Below are 23690 nucleotides of genomic sequence, written 5' to 3' on the forward strand. Positions count from 1 at the left end.
TGGTTTCCTTTTTTTTTTTTTTTGTCTATTTCAATTGTGTGTCTTGTTGTTATTTGCTATGTTGTTGTGCTGTAGCCTACAGACAAAGTTATACTGTTTAAAGTCCAGTGTTAATGACATGGACTAAAAATTTGTGGCTATGTTTTAGTAATTAAAAATACATTCATACGCATAATTATATCATATGTTATCTATATTTCACATACAGTGCCTGTAGCAGGAAAACTCTATCTACTCTGTGCAACGTGCTGCAGCTCCATCAAAAATAGAGGAAGAGGGACATCTGGGATTATTCTGAAATGTGCTGTGCAGCGTGTGCTGAAACTACGAGAACCATCTAGAGTGGTCACGATCAGCCTGGGTGACCGCTTGGTCACCTGGCGGAGATCTGCATTCTTCTGAGTACATTTTTCTCGTTCTTTCCTGTCTTTGTTTGCACAGTGTTGTATATCTTTGCACAGTACCACCCCCTGTGGGTCAGCGGAATAGAGGGATACCACTGTCAGGACTTTGTTATCGTGACACCTTCATGCAAACAAAACCGGGACTCACTCACAGCAAAACAGCTCCATAGCGCTACTGGATGTCAAAAACTCCTGAGTAAAAGCTTAAAAACAGTGTCATGTTAATATCACAGTCACACACCTTTGAGAGCCCACAAGGTGTGGACACCCAGTCGAAATGAACTAAACTGCTGACTGTGAAAGTGTTGTCATTGTTAATGTGATCAATCTGCTGATGGAAGGTTGAGACAGACCCCAGTCATCACTGCTGCACTGTTGCATTTTTCCAGTTTTCCAAATATCTTAGTATTGTGATAATTTTATTTCTGGCATTATGTGTGCATCCCTATTGACATCAACCACACATCCCCACACCATGTAATCCGTAGCATTTCATTTACTCAGCATCATCCAGCATTTAGAGAATATTTCTCCAACCTCTGTATTTCCACCACTCTCTCCCCTGCTTAAGAAACTCTTAAAAGCATCTTAAAAGTCCTTCTCCCTGCTCATAACAGTTTTCACCATAGGAGCTATTTTAAGGTCTAAGATGCTCTGTGAATAACTTTTATCTCTACAAGGACATAGTCTTTACTTTAAGGGGAAATTCTAAAGGCCAAAACACACCGGCCGCGTACGACGTGCGTCAAAACAGCCACCCCCATTATTGTCTATTTACAAACCCACACCGGCGGCAGCTCGACATGCGTCGACGTGCCGCACCGCGGCACTTTACGCTATTGTCCTATTTTTCTAGCGTCGCCGCCCTTGAAAAAGCGCTATTTTGTACTTCCCAGCCTAGCAGACTGGAGTGTGCAATAGAAATCTGGTTGACGCCCCACAGCGCGACACTTTTTGTGTGTGTTGGAGGTGGCACTTGACTCGCGTCAATGACGCCGCTGTCATATGACGCCGTTGGTGTGTTTTGGCCTTCAGAAAACATCACAATTCTACAATTTTTCCTGGAATTTTGTCACTAGGCGCAACTCTTTGTTCTAGGAAGCTTTGTGAACACAGCCCCAGACCTCTGACCTCTTACCATGGAACCATAGCTTACTTATTTTATTGGTGTACTAGTGATGTTGCTTGCAGTATTTTGAAAGATGAGCTGGGGAAACCAACAGGATGCACTTCTACATTTAATGATCTGCCCTTTCATCCTGCTGTTCTGTTGAAGTGTTTGTCATACACATTTTCACATGTAAAAAGCTGGTTAGACACCCAGTTACCCATATGTGACCAAGCTATAGCAGACATTTGGGCCAGGAAAGGCTAAATGGATTTCCATACCCAAATTGCAGAAAGCAGGTTCCAAACTTACAAAGTACTGAATAAATCAGGTTTCTGCAAAAAACAACAACAGTAGCCTGGTTACTCAGGTGCATATAAACACACAGACAGGATCAGTCTTCAAAACTCATATCACTGCAATCACAGCTGACCATGTAGGGCTGCAAAGTCTAGCAGTAATGGTGTGCCACCCTTGTAACCCCAGTGACTAGTGCTCTACAATTTTCCCCAATGACTCCACTCACATCTACACTCTGGTCCTCCTCAAGTCCCTTACAGCTGTTATCAGCTGCAGGTCTGTTTACCTGGCTTTGGGTCACTGACAGCCACCCGCATGTTTGGCCGCTAGAGACAGATAAGGCGTCTCTCCACCCACCTTACTGAAGACCTTATCACTTTTCACTGTGTGTGCGTGTGTGTGCGTGTGTATGTGTGTGTGTGTGTGTGTGTGTGTGTGTGTGTATGTGTGTGTGTGTGTGCATGCATGCGTGCGTGCGTGTGTGCGTGCGTGACAGTGTGTGTTGATAACCCCTGGCCCAAGCACTAGGCTACGGCCGGCTTTCAGTGTTTACAGCAAGCTGGATCAAAGCAGACTCCACGGGCAGCCGGTCAGCGGACCTGCGGTTTGGTCATACATTAACTATAGGCAGGCTGTGACAATGTGTGTGTGTGTGATAGTGCGTTTTCCCAGTCAATAATCCTGAACCGAACAAGGCCTTAAGTGGTTTTGTTGAGTAAGCACTTCTAACTTGCACTTCAAAGTCACTGAGTGTCATGGCTGAGATCATCTGGGAGAATTTTTTTTAAAAAAAGGCTGAGATCATCTGGGAGAATTAAAAAAAAAAAAAAAAAAAAAGCACAAAATATCTTAACTTGGAAGGTTACAGCTGCATTTATTATGCAATTATATTTTTAATATATGATTTCTATTATCAAATTAATTTTCATTTCCCTGCTCATTTCAATAGGTCCGCTGTTACATAAAATTCAGATGTATTTTGTATCCATGTGGGCACCGGTTCTCTCTCTAGAGGTGTTGACAGTTAGCACTAGGACAGGTACCTGCTGTTGTTCTAAAAGCTAGTTTGGCCCGTTCACCATCATGGTCAATAGTTCCGGCAGCAGCATGTGACAGCTCCTAGAATTTAAGGATTTTAACCCAATGGTGAGTTCACACTGAATGTAAAGCATGTGTTTCACATGGCAAGATTACGTACACGACATGAATTCACGCCAGGTGCAAATTATTCAAAATTTGTAGGTATTCAAAATTTGCATGTAATTTTTCAACTTCAGCAAGAAATTTGCGTGACGCTGTAATATAAAAGCCTACTGCCGTTGAGATTTAGTTGATTCTTGTGACATTACTGAGAATCAGAAAGGAAGGACAAACTTTTTGTCACCATCTGTGGACACTCACCATGTAGCAGTCATTATCAGTGCTGTACTACTGCAAAAAAAAAAACAAACAAAAAAAAAAACGAGAGGGTTTAAAGAAAAGTGAGCAAAGCCATAGGACTACATGGCTAGCTCTGAAAATATGTATTTGTGACCTGTGTAAGCTATTTTGTTGAGTTGCTTCTTAGCAAACTGTTCTGAGTAAGAGCTGCTTCTTAGCAAACTGTTCTGAGTAATTTAAGTTGGTCTTTAATTGTGAAATCTAAACAATGGGAGGAGTGAAGCTGACGTATAATGCACTGCTGTGGACAAAGTGAAAAATAATAAAGAGTGTTGCTGTGTTGGTTCATGCTGGCTCAGAGCACAGAGCCTCCATGTTTACTGTGTTCACATCAATTGATTCCAACTTATGGGTTGAACTTTTCTGCAAACCAAGGTAGCCGTTAGCTGCCTTCCCCTTTTAGCAATAGGGTTGCAACGGTATGACATTTTCATGGTACAATAACAGTCTTAGAATATATGCAATTTCAAGATATCAAGATATTACAGAATTTATATTATTATCAGTCAATGTGACCCCTAACAGAATGAAAACAGAAGAGTTATTTTTGGTTGAACAAACATTTTATGACTCTAATTGAAACTTGAAACCATTTTGTCAATTGAAGTTTGAGCAAAAATTCTCCCCTTTGAAAATAACAAAAATAAAGGGGAGATTTAACGTCCAGTTGCCTTTTTGTCTTTCTTTATTTATTTTTTAATCGGTATCTTAGATAAGTAAATGTACACAGTATGATAATGGGCAACTTTTATATCACGGTATACTTTAAAACCAGTATATCGCTGCAACCCTAGTATAAGCGCGATCTTTTCTTATAAAGATGCTCTTAGCTCTTTGGCTTACATGCATCCAAGTCCGACGCACTCCAGCGCTGTCAAATGTTTTAAAGTGACCATGAAATGCAAAACACTTCTCTCCTCTGGTTCAAAATGTTTATTTCCGAAAAACTTAGGGGTTTCTTACCGCATCATGGAGTTACAGACAGATCATATCGGTTCATTTCTTTCTTTTCCATCCATTCAAACAAAACAAAAAACAACACTTAGCAGCGGTCTAAAACTGTATGGCTGTGTGCCTGAAACCGAGAGCTCACCCGGCCCCAATAGCCAACACTAATATATCCCAGGTGCTGCAGTCACCTGTCTACAAAGAGGAGGCGGAGGTGAGAAATGGCATCAATTATGCATAGCAGCGAATAATCAAAATTAGCAACAATTCACAATTTCATAATTGTTATCAATTCAACTCATAATTCAAACCAGAATATTTCATGTTCATATCTCATAACCAATCAGACAAATAATAATAGCAAACTAGAAAAAATAAAATATTCCTCAAAACATAAATCAAGCATTTGGCTCCAACATTCCGGCCCCTAATTGGCATGTAGGAACAAATGTCAATTATCTAAAACAAAACGGAGGAGCCAAAGTCATTTTCTTTTTTTTACAATCAGTACAGTTTCATTTTTTTTGTCCATTATGAAGTCTGTAGATCCTTGTAGGCGATGTACATTGAGTATGTATGAGCAAAGAAGTCCAAGGATGTGTGCATGTGTGTGTAAGTGAATCGTGGGGGGCTGCGGGGGCATGTGTGTGTATGTTTGGATTTCAGACTCCATATGGAGCCTCCAGGAGAAGAACAAGTTTGGTGATAGGCCTGCGGAGGGTGCTGGTCTTGGTCCGAACTTGCACTTGTCTTACAAATCCCTTGGCGTCTGGTAAGGTTTCTGTGACTTGGCCCATAAGCCAAGAGCTTCTTGGGGCTGTATCGTCAATGATTAGGACGATGTCTCCTTTGTCAAAGTTTTGCATTTTCCTTGTCCATCTGTGCCTTTGTTGTAGTTCAGGCAAATATTCTTTTATCCATCTTTTCCAGAACACTTCTGCCATGTACTGAACTTGACGCCATCTCCTCCTGCTGTAAGAATCATCTGGACTGAACACTCCAGGTGGTATGGAGGGTTTTGTTTTGAGAAGTAGGAGATGGTTTGGTGTCAAGGGTTCCAAATCCATGGGGTCGTTGGCTGCTTTAGTGATTGGTCTATCGTTAACGATAGCTTCTACCTCACAGAGTAAGGTGGCGAGTCCTTCGTCGTCCAACGTTTGCTGGTGTAGGAGAGCGTCTGATAGTACGGATTTGTCTCTCCCAGACTCCTCCATCGTGAGATCCTGCAGGTGGGTTAAACAGCCAAGAGATGCCTTTTTTTCAGAGCAGCAGTTTGAATCTGAGAATTGTCCAGAGTTTGAACAGTCTCCCGCAGTTCACGCTCTGCTCTGACGAGGTTGGTCCCATTATCCGACCTCATGACTCTGACAGGGCCTCTTCTGGAGACAAATCTCCTGATTGCATTTATGCAGGAATCAGTATTGAGATTATGTGCAATCTCTATGTGAACTGCCCTGATATTGAGAAATGTAAAGACGATTCCATAACGCTTGACAGTAGACCTTCCACGCTTTATGTTGAATGGACCAAAGAAGTCTACACCCACGTTGGTAAAAGGTGGTTCATCTGGAATGACCCTTTCCTTAGGTAAGTCAGCCATGAATTGCTCACCTTTCACAGCACTCATCTTCTTGCAGATGACATATTTGGAGATTATTTTTTGAATAGCTGAGATAGCTCCTGGTATCCAGAATTTTTGTCTCAAACGCGATAGAGTGTGACTTCTTCCACTGTGTCCAACATTCTCATGGATGTGTCTGATAATGAGCTGTGTCACATGGCTGTTCTTTGGCAAGATGACAGGGTGTTTGGATTCTGATGGCATAGCAGACTTGCTTAATCTACCACCGACTCTTATCAGTCCATCCTGCAGAATTGGTGACAGCTTACGGAGATGGCTGCTTGTTTTCACTGTGTTTCCTTTCCTTAAAGCAGTCATCTCATCTGAAAAGTTTGTTTCCTGGCAGAACTGAATGATTGCAACTTCAGCTTCTTGCAGATCTTGCACAGAGAGAGCTTGTTTGTCCTGTTTGTCCTTTTTATTCCCAGGTAAATCCTTTTTCTTTGCAATTGCCGATTTTAGTGTAGCTTTGACACGAAGAATCCAGGCCACAGCTTTTTTCAGGCAGTGCCAGTCAGAATACCATGAGAGCATCCTATTGACAGTGTTTCCACTCTCTTTCACAACAGCAACGTTTGATGAAAGCACCTTCACCTCTGGATCTTCAGGAGTGAGAGTCAAATCTGAATCTGGTGTCTTAGGCCATTCAGATTCGGGTAGCTGAAGAAACTCTTGGCCTGAAATCCAGGTCACAGACTTTAAGAAGCTGGGCACAGAAACACCTCGTGAAGCACAGTCAGCAGAATTCAGGCTGCTGTTCACATACCTCCACTGAGAAACATTGGAAGCAGATCTAATAGTTGCGACTCGATTGGCGACAAAGGTGTTGAATCTAGAAGTCTCATTCCTTATGCATTTTAGCACTGATGTGCTGTCGGTCCAGAAGACTGATGGCACAAGAGGGACTTCAAGCTCTTCTTGTAACATCCGATCCATTCTTACTGCTACAGTAGCTGCTGTGAGCTCCATTCTTGGGATAGTTATAGGCTTTAGAGGAGCCACTCTAGCTTTGCCAATAACGAAAGCACAGTGAACTTGCTGGTACTTATTTGACATCCTCAAGTAGGAGATGGTACCATAGCCACTCTCGCTTGCATCAGCAAAATGATGAAGCTGCGCTGAGTCAAGTTGTCCTAAACCATCAGGTTTGAGGCATCTCCTAACCTTGTAGTCTTCCAGCAAGCTCAAGTTTCTCAACCAGGTAGACCATTTTTGATGGAGACTTTCAGGAATCATCTCATCCCATCCAAGCTTCAAGCAGCAGAGCTCCTGCAAGATCTGTTTAGCAGGAAGGATGACTGGAGCCAGCATTCCAAGCGGGTCATAAATGGAACTAACCATCGATAAGATCCCATGCCGGGTAAGTGGCTTGTCTTGGAGCTGGATTTTGAATTTAAAGGAGTCTGTCTCAGCGCACCATTGTACACACAGTGCCCTTTCGACAGGCAAGGTGTCTTGGTCAAAATCCAGGTCTCTGACCTCATTGGCTCGGTCCTCCTCGGCTATAGAGAATCAACGCTCTGCTATTGCTGATCCACTTGTTCAACCTAAAGCCTCCTCTGGCGCACAAAGTGATCAGGCTTTGAGCAAGGGTCAGTGCTTCGTCCTCACTCTCTACAGACTTGAGACACTCGTCTACATAGAAGTTTCTGAGAACTGTAGACATGGTTTCTGAGTTGAATTCTGCCAAGTTGTCTGTTGCACACTGCCGCAGAGTGAAGTTCGCACAACTTGGAGAAGATGTAGCTCCAAATATGTGTACAACCATTTTGTACTCCTCAAGCTCTTTGCTCCAATCTCCATCGGGCCACCAGAGAAACCTTAGAAGGTCAGAGTCTTCCTCTGGGACTCTGACCTGATGAAACATCCTCTCAATATCAGCCATGAAGGCAACAGGTTTCTGGCGAAGTCTAGTGAGCACACTGACAAGACTGTTGGTCAAGTTAGGACCTTGCAGCAGATGGTTGTTCAGACAGGTACCCTGATAGCTAGCACCACAATCGAATACCACCCTAAGCTTCTGTTTTTTTGGGTGGTACACTCTGTGGTGTGCTATGTACCAAATCTTCCTGCTCTGGCTTGTCTTAGCTTTGTCTTCAGGCGTTAATTTAACAGCAAAGCCTTTGTCCAGAATGTTCACCATGAACATTTTGTACTCTTCACAGAACTTGCTGTTCTTTGCAAACTTCCTCTTCAAATTAAGTACCCTCTGTTCAGCGACACAGCAATTGTTTGGAAATTCAGTGTCTCCCTTCCTTAACGGCAGTCCAATACTATAATGTCCATTTACCAACTTGATGGACTTGGAGACGCTTTCCATGAACATTCTGTCCTCCTGTGACATTTCAAGGCGCTCTTCATGCCGACGCTCTGGGAAGTCTTGTTCGATTTGCTGCTGCATCAATTCGTCTAGCTTGACAACAGAAATCCTGTAAGCCATAACAATCTGTTTTCCAGCCTTTGAGACACTGGTCTTTCGAAAAGGACCGTTTACAGTCCATCCCAATGCAGTTTTAACAGCATATGGTCCATCTTTCTTGCTGCTTATAACTTTCCATGGCTCCAATGCCTTTGGAACATTGCTGCCAATCAGCAGACCAATATCTGCATCAATTTGAGGGAGCTTAACCTCCTTCAGATATGGCCATTGTTCCAGCTCCTTTTCTGTAGGAATATTTTCCTTTTTTACAGGGATTTCCTTCTGCATGTAAGTATCAGGGAGACCAATGTATTCATTGCTGTCCAAGCTACATATCTCCAAATCAGACGCAGTAGCTGTCTTGACAACTTGCTCTTTGTTCATTGTGCGTAGAAGTATGTCAGTTGCCCTTTGAGTCAGTTGTAGCTGTCTGAGAAGTGCCTTGGTACAAAAACAATCAGTGCTGCCTGGATCTAGGAAGGCATACGTCGTGATTGTTTTGTTATTTCTTTTGTTTTTTACTTTCACAGGGACGATAGCCAGGACAGATTCAGATTCACCGGCGCCAGTATCATTCGATCCATGTTCTTTATTCTTTATTTCCACCAGACCACTTGTGATAGACTTTTCTTTATTGCCTTTGAGGGTTGTTGTTGCTTCACTGTTGGTGACATGCAAAGTGGTGGGGTGCTTAAGTAAACACACTTGACAAGTTAGTCTTTGAGAACATCCTTTGCTCATGTGCCCTACCTCTAGACATCCAAAGCACACCCCTTTCTTCTTCAGGAACTCCAGCTTTTCTTTGTGGGCTTTCTTATTAAGTTGGGAACAGGAGTTAAGTTTGTGAAACCCATTGCAAAATAAACAAAGCTTGCCAGATCTTTTAGTAGCAGATAGTTAGTAGCCAAGGGGAACGATGCCCCCTGCTGTGGGCTCTGTGACTGGTGTCACACTGGTGACAAAACCACTCTTGCTCCTATTCTCCCTGCCAGATCTTGGCAGTTGTTGCACAGAGGAGCTTCCTCTTGTGGTTGGGGTAATGTCCTTTAAACTGCCAAATACTGGGTGAGACACTATTTGAGCCTGCTTATCCACAAACTGCACCAAATCTGCAAATCTAGCTCTTCTTCCACTCTGGCCTTGTAGCTCCCAAGCTTTGAATCTCCATTTTTCTTTTAGTTTGTAGGGAAGCTTTGAGATAATGGCTTTCATGTTGGCTGGATGATCCAATTCCTCCAAACAGTCCACTGTATTCATGGCATTGAGGCAGCTATTTAGAAATAATGAGAAGCATTTCAAAGCTTCAGCGTCTTCCACTTTTATAGCTGGCCAGCTAAATGCCCTATTCAGGTAGGCTGTTGCAACTGCGTAGTCATCTCCAAAGTGCTTTTTCAGCAGTCTTTTTGCCTCCACATATCCTCTACCTGATGGCATATACTGGCAGCTGCGTACCAGCTCCTGTGGTTGGCCAGTTGTAAACTGCTCTAAAAAGTGAAGTCTGTCTTTGGGGTTGTCCATTCGCTCCTCAATTCCATGCTCGAAAGCTCTCATGAAAAATTGATATTCCAGTGGATCACCTCTGAAAACTGGTATAGTGAGCGAAGGTAACGATGACATATTTTGTTGTTTTACACGAGCTTATGTTATTTTGTTTTGTTTTTCCATGACCTCTGACAAATTGTTTATGTTACTGTTTTCTTGTCTGGGCACGGTGTCAGGCCTTTCAACTATGGCAGGTGTGTGCTGCTGCACAACAGACTTCCTGTGTAATTGCATGTCTTGTCTCAGTAAGTACTGCATGTCAGGAGCCCTGTCAGGTGGTAGGGAGTATTGCATGCCATGAGCTCTGACATGTGGTTCTTGTGTTGTTTTCGGTCTCACCACCTGTGGCTGTTGCACTTGTTCAGGTAAGTATTCATGAGCACGTGGGGTTTGAACAGTTCCTTTTCTGAGGTAAGCATTCATCCCATCCGGTCCATCAGATGCTTCAGAGCCCTGTTTTGATCCCATGGCCTCCAGTACATTGATTTTTGCCATTGCTGCTGCCAGTTCTGTTTCCAGTTCCAGTTGTTCTTGCCTTTTTTTTTAATTGTTCTTGTTGTGCCTCAAGCTCATGTTTTTTAGTCAGGGCCGCAACCCGCTCCATGATAGCAGCCTTTTCAGCTTCTGCCTTTATGCGAGCATATGATGTTGATGATGTGCTTGATGCACGAGACTTGGATTTGACTTTTGATTTTGGGGCATTTGAAACACTGTCACTAGGTCCGATGTCATCAGAGTTTACAACACTGGGTTGCTTGTCATCTCCAACAATGGAGGGTGAAATTATTTGAAGTCCATTTTCAACACTTGGTTGTCTAATTTCACACAACCACATTTGCACATCCTGTCCAAAAGCAGTACATTGGTCCATTTTTTGTTTAAGCCACTGAGTTTGCTTTTCAAATTCATTTTCAGGCAGAAAACCCTTCAGTGATTTCTGACATTCACATGCTTCATCACAAAGTCTGTTCATTTCATCCAAGTGACCTCTTATTTTAGTTGCATTTTCATTTGATTGCATGAGCTCTTTCATTGTTTTCATTAGCATTTTGGTTTGTTTGCATTTTGAGTTTCTTGCCTTTTGAGTGTTTGCCAAAAACAACTCCAAACCTTTTGCAGTGTGTTTAATAAATCCTTTTTTCCTTTTCAGGTTCCATCAAATTTTCATTTTCCATTCCAGTATGTGGCTCAACATCACCCTCTTGTGGCTGAGTATTAGAAAGACTCTTAGCCATGACATCTTCATCCATTTTCCATTTGTTCAAATGTCACAAGGACACACATGAAATCTTCTTATTCCAAGTTTAATCATTCGTGATTTGTTTGATTGCCTCGAGTGTTTGTTTGAGTGCACACTCCATTTAAGTTGTAACATTATAACATTCAATGATGTATTGCTGGAACATTCCCGTTTTGAATGACGTCATGCTACGTGGGTGTGTCCACGAGCTTCATTCATTCATAATTCCATTTGACAGGTGGCGTAGTAACGGCAGATAAACATTTAAAGATGCTCCGTGCACAAAAACGTACATAAACGCTCCAGCGCTGTCAAATGTTTTAAAGTGACCATGAAATGCAAAACACTTCTCTCCTCTGGTTCAAAATGTTTATTTCCAAAAAACTTAGGGATTTCTTACCGCATCATGGGGTGACAGACAGATCATATCGGTTCATTTCTTTCTTTTCCATCCATTCAAACAAAACAAAAAACAACACTTAGCAGCGGTCTAAAACTGTATGGCTGCATGCCTGAAACCGAGAGCTCACCCGGCCCCAATAGCCAACACTAATATATCCCAGGTGCTGCAGTCACCTGTCTACAAAGAGGAGGCGGAGGTGAGAAATGGCATCAATTATGCATAGCAGCGAATAATCAAAATTAGCAACAATTCACAATTTCATAATTGTTATCAATTCAACTCATAATTCAAACCAGAATATTTCATGTTCATATCTCATAACCAATCAGACAAATAATAATAGCAAACTAGAAAAAATAAAATATTCCTCAAAACATAAATCAAGCATTTGGCTCCAACACCTAGTTAACACGACCATTAGCACAGCTATTAAAGCTGATTATTCGCCAGTTGCAAACTACTCCAGAAAACACTCCAGTGCGTGAGTATCACAAATGCAAAGCACAATTTGCTTGAGTATTTTGTATAACAGTTTTAAATTATAATAAAATCAGTGTTTTTTATTTATTTATTGCTGAGGCAAATTAGAAATACCTAGAATTAAATAGGTCTATGAACTCTATTAACTGTTTCAAAATATAATAAAAAACACTTGACAAATTAACATTACAATAGTATTAACTCTGTTAAAGTCCGGTGTCTGTAGGCAGCCCAGGCTCCACAAATAGCAACAAAAACATTTGGGTCCAGGCTGTACCAACCAGCCAGCGCAAGACCAGCGAGAGCAAGCACACACACATGGACGCAGTGCCCATGTCTCACGGTCTCGTGCAGGCGCGCGCACGTGAACGCAGTGCCCAGAGAGGCAGTTAGAGCTACAGGCTACAATGAGGCTAAAAACAGAGTTCAAATGACAGTTTTCCAAACAACTAGCTCCGTTGTGTTTGATAACATTGTTGAACGTAAACAGAAGTGACGACACATGGCATCAGGAGCAGGGTGGTTCGGTTCCACATTGACTTTCATTCAGTTTAGGCACACAGGCTATGTGGTTGGATTTAGAAAAAAAATCATAAGTCACCTAACTCACCTACTTAAACTCAGGGTTTACTTTTGGTTTCACACAGGACATGAACCCGTTTCCAGGATGAAAGTCCTGTGTTTGTTCTATCCACCACCCGAACTGACACTCTACCAAACTTTGCTGCTCTTTTTACAACCACCATGTCAGCTGATGCCTCCATAACAGCATAACAATAAACACAGCTGACTGTGGCATTCTGAACATACAATACTGTATCCCAACATGAAATGCCACCTTATGTTTAAAAAAAAAACTTAATCTCATTATTAATGTAAGTACTATTGAGTTAGATGGCACTGTATTATCTGGCAACCAGCAGAGCACATATTTACAGTATTCAACAACATCTAAAACAGAGCCAGCATCTTCTTTTTTCAAAGATGTTCTCCCCAAACACAATCCAGAAGTAGCATGTAAAAAAAGAAGCTCTCCTTTTATTATACTTGCAAGACAGAGGAAATGGATGAGGCAAGAGGAAAAGACTGGAACATGTAATGATTTGTTCTTAAATTTGGAAAATAATCCCTAAAAACAACACTGAGAAAAAGATCTTTGGATCTTCTACAACTGACAGCAAATAAGATGTCTATCGGGGATAAAACCCTCTTTCAGTAAACATGTTTGCTTTATGTCAACTTCCAGACACCTGATCCTATTCAGTGTCAGGCAAACATGGGCATGGACATACACTCCTTCACCTATCAGTGTGTGAGTGTGCTGTGCAGGGGAGGAAGAAGTAGATCGCCAGTCAGGATAAAACACACCGGTGCGCAGAAAAACAGCTGCCCCTATTATTTTCAACGTACAACCCCACACTGGCAGCAACTTGTGGATACACCGCCCTGTGACAGTTCACACCACTGTCCTACTCCTAGCCTTGCTGCTCCTGAAATAAATAGATTTTGTCCCCACTTGCCCTCTGCCTGTACCAACCAGTTCCTGTAGCAGCTCTTCTGTTCTCCTGTGGCAGCTCGACTTCTCTCCTCACCATTGATGTATAAAGAAAACTCTGTTGCCTTCTCTTACGTGTCTCGAAGAATGACTGAGGAGAGACTCATTGTTGAAGTCAAGAAACATCCCAAACTATACAACCTAGAGCTGTGATCGGGCCTAATTTTTTTGGGCCCTACGTGTAGAAGCCCAACCCGAGCCCTACCTATGGCAGCAGTTTTGGGCCTGAGCCTGACCAAATTGGAACTGTAAAAATATATATTTTATATATGGGGAGGTGGGTGTGGTTATTAGTAACCCTGGATCCAGAGGTGTTAGCCAACTGTAGACCAATATCTAATCTTCCCTTTCTTTCAAAAATCCTCAAAGAAGTAATGACAGACCAGCTGTGTGACTTTCTCGAAAATAATAATTTATTTGAGGAATTTCAGCCAGGATTTAGAGTGCATCATAGCACTGAGACGGCACAAGTAATTACAAATGATCTTCTAATTGCCCCTGACAAAGGACTCATCTCTGTACTTGTTTTATTAGATCTTAGTGCCGTATTTGACACAACTGACCATCAAAGTCTGCTACAGAGACTGGAACATTTAATTGGCCTTAAAGGTTCTGCACTAAGCTGGTTTAAATCTTATTTATCTGATCGATTTCAGTTCATTCATGTTCATGACGAATCATCTTTGCATACCAAAGTTTGTTTCAGAGTTCCACAAGGTTCTGTGCTCGGACCAATTCTAATCACTTTATATATCCTTTCATTAGGTAACATCATTAGAAATCACTCTGTAAATTTCCATTGTCATGCGGATGATACACAATTGTATTTATTGATAAAGCCAGAAGAAATGGATCAATTAACTAAACTTCAAAAATGCCGGATGAGCTCTAATTTCCTGATGTTGTCTGCAGGGGGACCCCATGAGGTAAAAAGCACAATCCTACATTGTGTTGATTTAATGCAGTAGTGTGATAGCCCTCAGATGACTGACCAAGGAGAAGGACACTGCCTGAGTTTTCGGTTTAAGACTGAATGGACTGGGAGACATGCTGGAAGAGCTAGGCAACCATAGGCACATGTTATTGACTAATTTTGTTGTTGTTGTGTGCTGGGCCGCAGTAAATAAAGGTATTGCATTAAGACGGAGTGCTAAATGTGTGCATCTGTGCTGGGGAACTCACAGGGTTAGCAAGACGGGTACAAAATATAACTAAAAACATTTATCACAAGTTAAGGACTGATGTCTTTCCTTGGACCACTTCTACTTTTTGTCTTCCTTCTGTTACGTTAATAGTCTGTCGTCTCGTGCATGACAGATTTTGCAGCGCGGGCTCCGCCCCTTGGTGCATCTAGTGTGCACGATGGTCAATGGCAATGCAGTGCTGATCACCGCACATGTCTCCCACTGCTGGGGGGGCAGAAGCAAACAAGGCCAACTTTGTTGGTTGTTGCCCCTCTTTTTCTCTCCTTGTTCCGTCAGTCATTAGTCCATTAATATTCCAACCATTTACGCACCAGAACTGCCAGTTTCATTTAAAAAAAAATAATAATAATAAATAAATAAATAAAAAACCCGACACAGATCAACTGTCCAGAACCCAACCCAATTCAAGCCCAAATGAATAATGACATATTACAGCCCGGCCTGGGTCACTCCCATTTGGGCTCGGGCAGAGAATCAGAACTCTAATATGACCCACAATCCCATTATCACAAAGATAATAGCAAAAAAGATATTGCCTGGCAAGCCACAGCTCTGCATCCTGTTGGTGCTAGAGGCAGCACTTGCTGCGCAACATATGAAACACAGAGACACAGCGGTGCCAGCGTGTTATAACATTATATTTAATTTTTTTACAATATGAATGCTGTTTTTCTGTTTCATAAGATTGTACTTCAGTGTGGAAGTCTGATTGGATGCAGTAACTGAGCTGACAACAAATTGGCCCTCATTTATGAAATAAACGTACAACACAAAACTGGGCGTATGGTCAGTGCCACACAAAGCTCGCTTTATCAATATGGACGTACAGTACAGGCCAAAAGTTTGGACACACCTTCTCATTCAATGCATTTTCTTTATTTTCATGACTATTTACATTGTAGATTCTCACTGAAGGCATCAAAACTATGAATGAACACATGTGGAGTTATGTACTTAACAAAAAAAGGTGAAATAACTGAAAACATGTTTTATATTCTAGTTTCTTCAAAATAGCCACCCTTTGCTCTGATTACTGCTTTGCACACTCTTGGCATTCTCTCCATGAGCTTCAAGAGGTAGTCACCTGAAATGGTTTTCCAACAGTCTTGAAGGAGTTCCCAGAGGTGTTTAGCACTTGTTGGCCCCTTTGCCTTCACTCTGCGGTCCAGCTCACCCCAAACCATCTCGATTGGGTTCAGGTCCGGTGACTGTGGAGGCCAGGTCATCTGCCACAGCACTCCATCACTCTCCTTCTTGGTCAAATAGAGGAGGTGTGTTTGGGGTCATTGTCCTGTTGAAAAATAAATGATCGTCCAACTAAACGCAAACCGGATGGGATGGCATGTCGCTGCAGGATGCTGTGGTAGCCATGCTGGTTCAGTGTGCCTTCAATTTTGAATAAATCCCCAACAGTGTCACCAGCAAAACACCCCCACACCATCACACCTCCTCCTCCATGCTTCACAGTGGGAACCAGGCATGTGGAATCCATCCGTTCACCTTTTCTCCGTCTCACAAAGACACGGCGGTTGGAACCAAAGATCTCAAATTTGGACTCATCAGACCAAAGCACAGATTTCCACTGGTCTAATGTCCATTCCTTGTGTTTCTTGGCCCAAACAAATCTCTTCTGCTTGTTGCCTCTCCTTAGCAGTGGTTTCCTAGCAGCTATTTGACCATGAAGGCCTGATTCGCGCAGTCTCCTCTTAACAGTTGTTCTAGAAATGGGTCTGCTGCTAGAACTCTGTGTGGCATTCATCTGGTCTCTGATCTGAGCTGCTGTTAACTTGTGATTTCTGAGGCTGGTGACTCGGATGAACTTATCCTCAGAAGCAGAGGTGACTCTTGGTCTTCCTTTCCTGGGTCGGTCCTCATGTGTGCCAGTTTCGTTGTAGCGCTTGATGGTTTTTGCGACTCCACTTGGGGACACATTTCAAGTTTTTGCAATTTTCCGGACTGACTGACCTTCATTTCTTAAAGTAATGATGGCCACTGGTTTTTCTTTAGTTAGCTGATTGGTTCTTGCCATAATATGAATTTTAACAGTTGTCCAATAGGGCTGTCGGCTGTGTATTAACCTGACTTCTGCACAACACAACTGATGGTCCCAACCCCATTGATAAAGCAAGAAATTCCACTAACTAACCCTGATAAGGCACACCTGTGAAGTGGAAACCATTTCAGGTGACTACCTCTTGAAGCTCATGGAGAGAATGCCAAGAGTGTGCAAAGCAGTAATCAGAGCAAAGGGTGGCTATTTTGAAGAAACTAGAATATAAAACATGTTTTCAGTTATTTCACCTTTTTTTGTTAAGTACATAACTCCACATGTGTTCATTCATAGTTTTGATGCCTTCAGTGAGAATCTACAATGTAAATAGTCATGAAAATAAAGAAAATGCATTGAATGAGAAGGTGTGTCCAAACTTTTGGCCTGTACTGTAAGCAGGGCTACAATCAAATCTCGCGTCAGGTCTCAACTCCTGTACACAAGTTTGAGTTATCATGGACTTGTGATGCAGCAGTAAATCTGGCTGAGTTGGAGAATTGTTACTGAACCATATTCTGACTGACATCTATCTATTTGCAGCCACATACTAGTCACTTAAAAATGTATAGTCACCATAAGGACATGCACTCTCTATCACAGTTGGCAGCTGCCTGACTCTCTGGGACTGGCTCCAGACTGACTGAACAATAGTCTCGCTCACCAGACCTTTCTCAAGAAAAGAAAGGTCTGGCTGGGCCGACTCTCACTTTAAGATTGGAGGAAAAAATGCCCCGGCTGCTTGTATCTCTTTCAACCAATCACAATCGTTCTGGGCAGTGCCACAGCAACAGTGCGCTTGCAAAAATATTGCAGAGGGGAAACAGGTTTTGGTGTAACACACCCACAAAAATATTAGCTACAGGACGTGAATCATGGCAGAAAAATGGCTACGTCCCCGCAAGATCAAACACCGCAAAAGTTAGTAAAGGACGTGTTGAAAACGGTTGAAAACTGCTACACAACCGGAGGTGGTAGGGCGGGACTTCAGTGGGTGGCTCGTTCCGCCCAGTGAGAGGCTGATCTATGCAGCGAACTTCCGCTCACTCAGACTAACTGAAGAATTAACACTGCTTGTGCTCAGCTCTATCTGAAACTTTTCTTTTTATCCAAACACTAACAACCAAAGCATGTTTATATCATTTAGCATTTTAACATCATTAAAAAGAAATAAATAAACCCTGCCACAGTGTAATTCTTTAAATGCTAATAGCCTAGGTGATTAGCTTTTTACCGGTGTCCAGCTCGGATACATGTCTTTGTCTCCTCTGCCACCTATGCCCAAAATGGAAGCAGACCTGATATGCATGGCCACAGGCTTGTCAGTCTGGGTCAATTACAAGCTTTTATATGAATATCATAACAATATCAATATTATATAATATACAGACTGTATTATTTCTATATGTAGGCCATTGGTTGGTAAATATCATGGATGTATAATAGGGATGCAAATTATCGATTAATTCATTAATCGATAGTTGTTTCATCTTATTGATCGATGATCGATTAATTGATAAGCGGCGATTTTCATGAGAAGCTGAATTTCCATCTGAATCAAAAGGCTCTATGTACATAAAAAGCTATATCTTCCTTATGATATACAGAAAAAATGCAAATCATATTCCTTAACCAAAGATTTATTTTGGGATATATTTGGGATACACTTGAGGGCAGGCAATAGCATTTTGGCAGCATATCAAAGATATTTTGAACAGTAAATATCAAAATATTATGCAAGCTACTTAACATGAAAATAAATTGGGCATTCTCTCATCTGTGACATGGGAAACATTAAGTAAGGGATAATGTATAGTGAGCAGGTGACTGTTGAAAAATAACTCCCAGCTCCCTGAAGGGAGTTATTTTTCAACTGTCACAGGCTCACTATACATTATCCCACTTAGAACATGGCTTACTACTAAAACATTCAGTGATGTGACAAAATAATGATTAAAGCACGTTTTATTGATTCAAAATTCGCAAAAAGAAATGTGTCTGTACTCTGTATCCATGGCAAAGGCAGCCTAATGATAATATTGAATTCACCCTTCGCTAAGGCCCGCCTCCCTTAGTTACTGTTGCTAAGTCCAACAAAATTTCAGTTTCGGAGCTAGACTGGCATGGCGCTCCCACTGTCGCTAACTGCACTCCCTGGAGAAATATTCTCAAATTTCTACAACATGCATTTGAAGGATATATTCAGGATATCAGACTGACACAGCAACGAAATCAAGGTAACACAGTGTGATGAACAGTGTTTAGCTTCGCCCCCATGCCGCTCCCAGCACAGACACAGAACTGGTTGAATATCAGCTAAGTTTCCCTGCTTCCCTTCACTGGTACCTGTACAGCAGAGTCGGTCTTTTTTCACTGTTATAATCATTAAAACGAAATTGTGGAGTTGTTGTAGTTTAAAATACTACTAGTGGGGCGGCATAGCTAAACTATCGTTCATTTTGTGATGAACGCACCAAATTTGGTACACTCATTGCTGAATATATGTTGATTGAATCTGGATATCGGGGCATCGCAAAAACGCACCCTAGTTGCCATAGCAACCATTTATTCAATAAAATTAATCAAAAATATTTAAATGATTCATTACAATATTTTAAAAATGTAAATATGTGTTAAATTAAGAAAAATACAGTTAGACACACTCACAGTTCACATTAAATTAAGAACAAGCCCAAATTTGCAATCGCATACATGCATGCATCCACACAACATGCATCCACACAACCTCAAGAAAAGCAAAATTTTCATTTTGAAATGCTTAGTATAGCGCCACCTGTGAATGAATCCTGGTCATTTTTTCTGGCATCGTTACTCATGGTCTCTACTTGCAGTATGTAAATTTTGAACATTTTTGGTCAAGTACTTTTTGAATTATTCAAGAAAAGCTTTGTAGACCGACCGACCGACCGACCAACCAACCAACCAACCAAAATTGGCTGCCAGTGGTTACTGGCATGGAATGGTTTGGCTACCCTATAGGTGCTGTTTCATGTTTTTAGTGCCACAAATATAATTTAGAGGCATATTAAAGTGGAAAAAGCTTTATAAAAATGTAATAGAACAGAACAAGAGCTATTAAAAACATTTCATTAGCTTCTCATTCACAGTTTACGGCCTCATCTTTGGCTTGTCTTCCTGTGCTGTTCCTTAAAAAGCAAAAAATGAAAATATTTTAATCATTTGCCAGATTAGTGGGGCAGCATAGCTCAATATTTTTCTAGAATCGTTCAATTTTGTGATAAAAGCACCAAATTTGGCAGATGTGTTGACAAATATATTTAGAACAAATCTGGATATTGGGGCATCAGAAACTCACCCCCTGGTGGCCACAGCAGGCAATTGAATCCTACCTGCCCATGGACCCGTCCCGTTAATTGGATCCACTCCAAAATCTAATGGCTTCTAAGTTGGACCATGCTACATGCCTCCACCAAGTTTTGTGAAAATCGGTTGGAAAGTTTTCACATAATCCTCATCCAAAGAATGAATGGAGGTGAATGGGCGGCCAGCTTTGCTTGATATGGAAAAAAGGCAGCATGGTCAACATGGAAGTCACAGCCAGAACTGACAGATGCACTACTGACGCTGGCCCAAAGGAGATCCCAGATGATGCAATGAGCCTTATTGAGAGGTTTGTCATACTTCTCTTTGACAGAACCAGAAATATTTTTTGATATTTTTGATTAATTTTATTGAATAAATGGTGGCTACAGCAACTAGGGTGCGTTTTTGCGATGCCCCAATATCCAGATTTGTTTGAAATATATCCATCAACACATGTACCAAATTTTGTGCTTTCATCACAAAATGAACGATTTCCCCACTATACCACATATTGCCCCACTATACCACATATTGTGCATTTGGCATCTTTGGCGTCATTAACCAACTTAAAATGACTCCACACTGCCATATGTACACAAAAAACATACAGAGGTGAAAATGAAGGGGTAAAAGTTAAAAGAACACTCAGACGATTTGGGAGTTATGCCCTTTCTCTATCATTTTCATATTGAGACAACATGATCGATATCTTTTTGTGTCTGTACGTCCAGTGGCTGGGTCTCAGTGGTTAGCATTGCGCTTAGAGGGGGTCAGTACGTCCTGCGCTGTGATCCACAGAGGGATACACCGATGAGCAGGCACAGGCACAGACGTAGCCTGTAGACAAAACTCAGTTGTTTATTTAGCCTAACGATATCTCTGGACTATAGTAGCTGATCCATAGTCATATCTGTTTGAGCCGAAGCACACAGATGAGGAACTCCAGGTGTTGGATGCTGAGCTTTTTACCGAGTGACCTAACGTACCTGTCCCAGAGCCAGCTGCAGCTGTTGCTCACCGGTGTATCCCTCCGCGCAGGACGTTAACACACTATACTTCCATGTATCAAACTTCTTCTAAACTCGACTAAAAAGGACTCTCGTTTTTTTAATTAATGTTTAAACATGCTTGTTTTAAATGCACGTGCAGAAAAACTAGCTTCAGGGTTTCTGTAACATTTATTTGTTCACTTTTACCGAGTAGGGTACTGACCCCCTATAAGCGCAATGCTAACTGCTGAGACCCAGCCACTGGACGTAGTCATAAAAAAGATATCGATCATGTTGTTTCAATATGAAAATGATAGAGAAAGGCCATAACTCCCAAATCGTCGGAGTATGCCTTTAAAAGAGGACCTATTATGCTTTATATTTATTCTGCATTTTTAATGCAGGAGTATTTCAGCAGTGTGGTATAAGCACTTTTACTAGGGTAAAGGATTTAAAGTGGACCTTTGCTTTTTGGGTTTTTCCCTCTTCTTCAATGTTTTATGTAGCATTCTTATGCATCTATAAGGTCTGCAAAGTATAAAAAGCCCTAATCTGAGGCTAAAGGGAGCCCTCTGTCCCCACAGAGACAGCTCCTCAGCTGCCTGAAATGCCTCGTTTGCATTCCTGCCCTTAATTCCATAACTTGGTTGCATCACTATGTAACACATTATCTATGCACACAATGCCTGTCTGCAGGCCACTGAGCCACCCCCTAAACGAACCCACTTTGAGCAGAGCTGGAGCAGAGGCTGCAGAGAGTATGTAATGTAGTAATTGATTATATTGTTAGAAACCTTTTGTATTTCTTTGCAGCAGACTTTTACAACTTCAGTCAGTCAGCAGACATACACTTGTTACCATGATGTAACGCCAGATAAGTTACGGTTATCATGTTACAGCTGAAATTTAAGACAGCTACAAAATAAAAACGTACCACTGTTAAACATCCTGCTCCAGTCTTTGGTGGTTCAGGTTTCTTGGCTTCTGTTTCCTCACTTTGAGGGTGCGACTGCGGCTTATAGTAACAAGGGATAACTGATGGCCTTGTTAGCTTAGTGGTATTTTTAACTTTTCATGTAGCCTCCAGAGGTCAAAGTTAGTTTAGGTTAGGGGCGTGACATTTCCAATACACGCTCTAAGCATTGCACCAATCACAATAGACTGAGCGAGCTGACAAATCACAGCAGACTGGGCTGCTGGGGAGGCGGGACATAAGCCCAAACAGTGTTTTACACAGAGGTGCTGCAGCAATGGGCAGTGTAAGAAAATGTGTTCTTTTTTTTTAAAGCACCTAATTATATTCCACTAAACAGCAATATTACAGGTGTGACCCCAAAAATCAGCATAACAGAACTTCTTTAAGTGAAAATAGGTAAGTGGTCAGACTTCCTTTTTGGTTTGCTGGCAGCACTGAAGGAGAGCAAAGCAGAGATGGTCTGTTTTCTGTTTAACAGGTAAGTGATGGTGGTTAGCTTAGTTTACTTGCTAAAGTATCAGCTTTTCCATGACAACAATGGAACATTCCTATAATGTACGTTCAAGCAGAGAAGGAGGAGTCTGAATGTTCTGTCTATGGACAGTAACCAACAATGTCTGCTCTCACTGGGATGGGGGGGCTGTTTCACATTAAAGTAATTTCCTAAACCCTTCACTGACATTTTACAGCTACTACATTTCGATGAATATCGTGTGTCTCAGACCTTGGCCTCAGTTTCCCCACGATGCAGAGTGTAGAGATGGTGAACGGCGCTTTGTGAGGACGCCCATGGGTGGGTGAGAATCTGGAAGACGTGGAAATCGTGGCCCAGAGTGTCAGCAGTCACCAGCAGCATTCCTACAGTAAACACATATACAGTCATCAACATTAGGATTCACTCCCACAGCTGGAACAACATAAACTGGTTATCATCAGCCCAACTTTAAGTGTTTAAGTTGCCCACCATGGTCTTTATGTCATTGTGCTATCAGTTTAGAGTAGTTTATGTGTAGTTTTTGCTTTCACATTAATATATATTAATCATTTTGTATTGTATGCTTCATTTAGTATTTGCTAGCAGTCCTGAATGTTTAGCCTGTTAAGAGCATCCTGATGACGTGAGCTAAACATTCTGTTTCGCTCTCTGTATCAGTCTGGATTCGGTGCTGCCCCAAACACATTCAGTGGGTTGGAGTACTCGCCTTGACAGACAAACTCCTTTAGCCAATCAGTATAACAAAACACCAGAGAAAATCTTCTTTATCATCAGTGGAGCCAGTTGATAAACCAAGCTTTTGCCAAGTCCAGTCAGAATAACTGCAAAAACATCTTCTCCTCCAAGAAACTCCGAGCACATACTCTTGTTCTTGTTTAATTGTTGTTATTGACAATTTTTGCAATAACTTCTATTATTGCTGCATTTACTCTACTAACATTATAGTTAGTGCTTGTTGCTTCAGGAGCCGCCTTTACTGTTCTGCAAGCTATGGCTGGCATTTTATGTCAACAACTACAACACAGTCTCTTATTGGCTGCCAACATTGTCAACTACAGTGCGGATCCCTGATTGGCCCTGATTGGATTTTGATTTCTGGAAACCGCTTGGGGCAGCACGGAGTCAAGACTGATACAGAGAGCAAAACAGAATGTTGAGCTCACGTCATCAAG

The 23690-nt window shown here is 41.8% G+C and overlaps 1 protein-coding gene across 7 annotated transcripts in view; it reads right to left on the reverse strand.

Moving 5' to 3' along the window:
* Positions 1 to 23690, reverse strand: part of bcas3 (BCAS3 microtubule associated cell migration factor) — a 937438-nt gene that overhangs the window by 681334 nt on the left and 232414 nt on the right. For all 7 annotated transcript variants that reach the window (XR_007449398.1, XM_049576752.1, XM_049576750.1 and 4 more), the window contains exon 14: positions 22747 to 22880. Coding sequence is in view for 6 of the 7 variants with exons in the window: in XM_049576752.1 (XP_049432709.1) it covers positions 22747 to 22880 (134 nt within the window). In the remaining variant the exon portion in view is untranslated. The remainder of the gene's footprint in view (positions 1 to 22746; positions 22881 to 23690) is intronic.

The sequence above is a fragment of the Epinephelus fuscoguttatus genome, linkage group LG5, assembly GCF_011397635.1.
Source record: "Epinephelus fuscoguttatus linkage group LG5, E.fuscoguttatus.final_Chr_v1".
NCBI classification, from domain to species: Eukaryota; Metazoa; Chordata; class Actinopteri; order Perciformes; family Serranidae; genus Epinephelus; species Epinephelus fuscoguttatus.